Genomic DNA, 6,000 nt, shown 5'->3' on the forward strand with positions numbered 1-6,000 from the left:
AAAACATCCTGGCCCATCAGTGCCAAACTGCTTTTTTCTCTAGGTAAGCCATGGAAGGTTTTTTAATAGGGAAGTAGTTTGATTAGAGTATTGCTTTGAGATTGATTTGGAAGTAGTATGTAGAATGAAATAAAGGTGAGATTGAAGAAAAAGAAGAACAGTTAGAAGGCTTGAACTAAGTTAAATGTGGAGAGAAAGGGTTGAATTAAATTACAAGGTTGGTTTTTTTTTTTTCCTCCCAAAGGAGAATGTGCTAGCATTTGATGTCCAACTGGATAGGTGTGGGGAGGTTATGGAGGAGTTGACTGAGATGGGAAGAATGGTAGTACCTTTAATGGTATAAATAATATAATTAAGAGGGATGCGAAGTAGGGGAGGGGAGGACATGAATGTTGTACCTTTCACAGTGTAGTTAATGAGGCCAGGAGATTTTAATGGTGTGTCAAGTTGGAGAGCAATAAGGCAGGTGAGTTTGGGCTCTTACCCTCTGTATATGCAGATACAGATATGGAGCAAGCAGTTGGAAATACAAAACGAGGACTTTAGAAAAAGATTGAAACGAAGATGGAGATTTGGAAGGCATCCACCCAGAGATGACAATTGATTGAAGAAAAGCTATGGGTAGAATCTTGAGAAATTCAGACAGTTAGGAGTAGTTGAAAAGAGAGAAGCAGACACTAGAGAGAGGCCAGGAGAGAACCAGGGTCTCCAGTGCCAGCAGCGTTGAGACTTTGGAAAAAGTAATGCCGTAGGGTGATGGGCTGAAGGGCGGTGGCGTGGGAGCTGACAGGAAGGACGCAGAGTCAGTGATGGCAGGCTCCCCTTTTGAGAAATGTGATGGAGACCAGAAGGAAATCAATCTTGAATTAATTAGAAACTGCGAGCAAAACTATTTGGATTAAGGTTAAATGACTGAATTATTAAATAAGACACTTAGGTTGGGGGGGAGGGGGATATGATTTAAGCCCTGTTGGGTAGGCCAAGAGATGGAGTTACAACTGCAGAATTGTTCACTTGTTTTGAAATAGTTCCCTTTGCGGAATCTGCATTTTTGCACAAAATGGTGAAAGGAGTTAACCGCTCTGCACGTTCTGACCTTGTGTTGAGTTGTGTGCCTCAGTAAGCTTATTTATTCTTATGTTTGGGGTCTGGGATCAGAAATCTCAGCTGTGGAGGAGAGTGCTTTTACTGCCCTTCCTCCATTTCCAGGTCCTGCTATTAGTTAATTTAAGAAAAAGAAGATTTTGTAACTTCATTTTGCCCAGTAGCTTTACCCATGTCAAGACAGTATGGCAGGCAAACAATGCTGATTTAAGAAACAACCATTGTATTTTGATTCAGGTCAGTCTTTGTTCAAATTATGAATTAGCCACTTATTAGCTGTCTGACTTAAGGACATTGACTTACCTTATCCTGAACTTCCAATCATTTCATCTCTGAAAATAGATATATTAACTTTCATATTACTGTATCCATTCAGGAATTCAACAAATATTTATTGAGCACTTTTGTATCAGTGCTAGGAAAGTCTGTAGCCTGGGGCCTGGCAAGGTTAGTCTGCTTCCCAATTTCCCCAGCGCTGACCCTCAAGCTCCTTGTTACTTTAGGTTAATAGTATGAGTTTGAAAGGGAAACAGAAAGCCATTAGTCTTTTCTCCCTGGCCCTTGCAACACTTTAGAGATAGACATTGGCTGTTCTTAGCCTATCTGTTGGTTAGAAAACCAAGCTAGGGGAACAGTTACTGACACAGTAGCTGGACCCCCAAGAGAACAACTCAGGTAGACCCCCCAGCAACTAGCCCGACTCATAATCTACCCTGACTTGTTCCCCACCCCAGGTCCCCTGCCCTGCATGTAACAAAGGTAGGCGACACTGTCGGTACCTGGCAGTCGAGGACTCGTACCATTCCGCACGGCAGTCGCTTCTCCAGGGTGGGCTGCGTGGAGGGAAAGGAGGACTCAGCAGCCTGGGTCAGCCAGGGGCAGCTGTCAGCAAGCCGAGCTGGCCTGAGCCCCAGCGGCCTCTCGCCTGTGGCCCAGCCCGGCTGGCCAGTCTAGTCACAGAGGAGATGTTGTCCTTGGTGCTCCCCAGGGGCCCGTAGAGCCACCAGCCCCTGCCAGGAGCCGTGATTCTTCTTTCATCCATGTTCGCTGGCACCCTGTGCTGGGCACGGCTGGGCTTTGCTGGCCAGAGTCCACAAGCAGAATCACTGGAAACTACAAGAACTGACCGTGTTTATAGGCAGAACAACTGTCAAAAGTGAGTCCTTGGGGAGAGTTGACTTAGTCTGCCGCTGTCTTCACCCCGTAATTTAAGGTGAAAAGAGCTGTTGGCCGGTGCTCGCTTCCTGTCATTTTATTAAAACCTCTCTCAGTGTTTTCCCAGTCTCCTGTCAGTTTGGAACCTGAGGCTGCAACCTCCTGGGTCTCGAAAGACTGCCAGCAGGAGGGGAGCTCAGTGAGCTGTGGGCCATTGTAGAATGTGATAGAAAGACCCAGGCCTCTTAGTACCAACGCAAGCCTGGGTTTGAACCCAGCTGCACCCCCGTCCAGCTCAGGGTCCTTGGGAGAGTCCCTTAGCCTGTCTCAGCCCAAATCTCTCAAACCATACCAACCCTCGGGTGTATGGAGGGGGATACTTAAAGGAATCGCTGGGTCATGGATGTAAATTAGCTGCCACTTAATAGGAAATGGCAACCCACTCCAGTACTCTTGCCTGGAGAATTCCAAGGACAGAGGAGCCAGAAGCCTGAAGGGCTACAGTCCATGGGATTGCAAAGAGTCGGACATGACTGTGCTACCAACTTTCACTTTTTCAATAGGTGCTTAACAGTTGTTAACTTCCAGCTTCTCTCTTTGGACCCTAGAAGGATGATGATAAATAAATGTGTCTCATCTCTTGGTGAAGACTTCAGCCTCAGCAACCAGAATGCGGGGGCTTGGCTCTGCCCTCTCTGGTTGTTTGGCTTTGGTCCTGTCTCTGAGTCTTCCTGTGGTGTGCCTCTGTCTTCCTAGTGTGCCGTGGGAAGCATAGGAGGCCTGCCTCATGAGGCTGTTGTGAGGGGAGACACGAGTAACCTAGTACGTGCCAAGCACTTTTAACACAGTCCGGAACATGGAATAAGTGACAGGCCGCTGTTGCTTTGTGGCTGTGGGCACAGTGATGTTATTAGCTGGGAGAGCTCACAATGAGATGGTAACACCGTCTGACCAGCAGAATAAGCGCAAGAAAAGAATTGATAATAACTGGCTTCTTTATTAATTGGTTTCTTGCTGAAGCTCAAAGGCCTCAAATAAAAGCTGTGGACTGAAATAGCTTGAAGCAAGGCTTACAGTCTCTCTGAGGACAGAAGAGCCTTGCAGTCCGTGTCTTGAAATTTGGCCCTTCCCTGGGAACCGGTTTTCAGGTGCGGTGGGCCTGACTGAGGAGAGAGAATACTGACCTTGCTGAAATCCATCCTTGAGGTCCCCTCAACTTCAAAAGCGGTTTTTGCCGGCTCATTTCCCGCTTTGGTCTGACGCCGAAATGTCCTCATCACCCGCTGTCACACTCAGTTGGTCTGATTGACCAGTGCCCTTTCCTGCCCATGTGTCTGAGCCGCTCCCCTCTGAGGGGGCTGCTCGCGGGGTGGGGGTAAGGGCCGCACCCTCCCCTCACCCAGCGGTGCGAAGTTGCTTGTTGCTGCTGATTCTAACACGAGAGCAGCTACCATTATGAAAGCTGTCCAGTGTGAACCTCAGCTCTCACAGAGGAGCTTATGGAAGTGGACTGATAATTCCCAGAGATTGCCACTCACAGCCCTCGATAGATGTTGGTTGAATGCCTGAAGTGTTGTTTGAAATTGAGGTTCATGGCCCCCGTTGTCTCCTCTGCCTTCCATCGCCCCACGTGTAAGAGCCTTCCTTTTCCCTTTTAAGCTCAAGTGAGCTGAAGCCAAGATCCAGCGCTTTGCCTCCTCCCTTTGCCTTCTCTTCAGCTGGCAGGGATGGGGTTAAGGCTTGTTGGCAACTAATCCACCTTGGTTAGAGGCCTGCTTGTAAGGAGCTGGAGGAATGACTGGAATTTGAGGGGGAGGGGAACGATACTCTGACCTCTGCAGGCCCATGGCCTTTGAACAGCTCAAACAGCATCCCTGGTTCCCTTTCTCCCGCTGAATTAATAGAGTACCCCCAGATCACTTTGTTCCTCCAAAGCCTCCCAGCCGTGGGAAGAACCTGGGAGCATGCTGGGGATCCTTGCGTTTCTCTGGCCAGTGTTGAATACGATGTATTTTTGCTCTCAGCTCTCAGCCTCTTGAATGTTTTCTTTGTTCCCCACCCCTGTCCCTCTGCCCCACTGCCCTCCCCAAACCCCCTAGGTCCGAGTGCATCAACAAGTTTGCTTCCGTCTTTGGGACAATGCCTCTTAAGGTGGTGGAGCACCGAGCCGACCCCGTCCTGTACAAGGACGACTTCCCTGAGAAGCTGAAGAGCTTCCCCAACATCGGCAGCTTGTGAAGCAGGCCACTGGCAGAGGTCTCAACACGGATGCGGACGGAGGGAGAGAGCTCAGCCCCCAGCCCTCTGACTCCCGGATCTCAGAGTGGAAGACTGGCATCTCCTCACCTGAAGAGCAGAGGCCCCAGGAGGACACCTGAGCACCTCTGGCGTCCTCCGATGCTCTTAATGGGTTCTTTCTGAAAACTCTAGGTGGAAGCCTATGGCAGGCTCCAGGGGAAGGCCAGATCAGGCTTTCTTTGTTTCCAGCTCCAGTACAATGATCTGAGAGGAACCGTCCCTGGCTCTAAGACTGCTGAGAAACCTCCAGCCCGTTTCAGATCTGTGATATCATGTAAGAGCTACCTGACGGTCACTGTTTGTTATTTCAAATCAGTGAGTTCTTCAAAGGAAGAGCCACGCCCAGAATTTGGTACACAATCCAAGCATCTTAGTGGCATTTGACGCCTTGGGAGCACCAGCTGCTGAGCTGGGACCTATAAATTCCATGAAACTCTTTGGTTTGGCTTTTGGATATGATTAAAGTTATTTTTTATTCTGTTTCGTACTACGTCTTAAATATTGACTATGGAACTTTGTGCGTATGTACCTTGCACCTTCTGACCTCAGCTCCAGCCTCCTTCCCAGGTCTGGGAAGACAGTCGGCCAGGAGGCGTGTCTGGTGCCATGCTTATCCAGCAGAGAAGAGCTTCCGACTACAAACATTCTTAGTGTCCCCAAACCTACAAGGGAGTCTCTGTGCTTGCTGATTAGATCTAGATACTCTTGGGGGAAAACAGAGGGCCTCTCATAGCCATACGCTGAGTCGCTCTGCTGGTACCACGTTGTAAAATTGAGCGAGTTGTGACCCTCACCCCAAGGGGATGCCAAAATTTCCCTCATTCTTTTGGTATAAACCTAACGTTAGCCAGGGAGGCTCTGGCTAATGTTAAATGCTGCCATAACAACTGCTTTGCAATAGTTGCTGGTATATTTAAATCATTACATTTCAGCATTTAGTAATACTGCACATGTGTGAATTATACCTCTTTAAGCTCAGTTGATGAACAAATCTACTCTGGCAAATGTTAGATGTTAAGGATTCAAAACAGATTTATCCGACTCTAATATTAAGATTAGCCACAGTTTGGGCTTTAGCCATAACATATGTCCCCAGAACACAAAATACATAACAATTTGCTTGGAATATGGATATAATTACTGAAACTAGTTGTGTGCCCAGTCCAAGTCACTAAACCACCACTCATTGTTCTGTTGAGTGACGCGGAGGTGAGCTGGCCTCATGCTGGTGTTTTCAGACTTGCAGTTTTAGAAGAATCACTTCAGATGTGTTCATGGACTTTGAGAGACCAAAGGAAACTTTGAGAAGTCGCACAACTGAAAGTGGAAATCTTGAGTCTGATCTTTCATATTTAGGCCTGGTGGGATGGCAGGCTGTTCTTGGCAGAAGGGATAAGATAGCATCTCCAGGTCATTCATTTTGCAGTTGCAGACACTGGAGCA

At 48.0% G+C, this 6,000-nt stretch overlaps 1 protein-coding gene across 3 annotated transcripts in view; it reads left to right on the forward strand.

Annotated features, from left to right (window-relative positions):
* EXT2 (exostosin glycosyltransferase 2) overlaps window positions 1-5,143 on the forward strand; it is a 146,022-nt gene extending 140,879 nt beyond the window's left edge. For all 3 annotated transcript variants that reach the window (XM_052652388.1, XM_052652387.1, XM_052652389.1), the window contains one exon: window positions 4,359-5,143. In XM_052652388.1, the coding sequence (XP_052508348.1) occupies window positions 4,359-4,497 (139 nt within the window). In that variant the 3' untranslated portion in view covers window positions 4,498-5,143. The remainder of the gene's footprint in view (window positions 1-4,358) is intronic.
* The last annotated feature ends 857 nt before the right edge of the window (window positions 5,144-6,000 follow it).

This window comes from Budorcas taxicolor, chromosome 15 (assembly GCF_023091745.1).
Source record: "Budorcas taxicolor isolate Tak-1 chromosome 15, Takin1.1, whole genome shotgun sequence".
NCBI classification, from domain to species: domain Eukaryota; kingdom Metazoa; phylum Chordata; class Mammalia; order Artiodactyla; family Bovidae; genus Budorcas; species Budorcas taxicolor.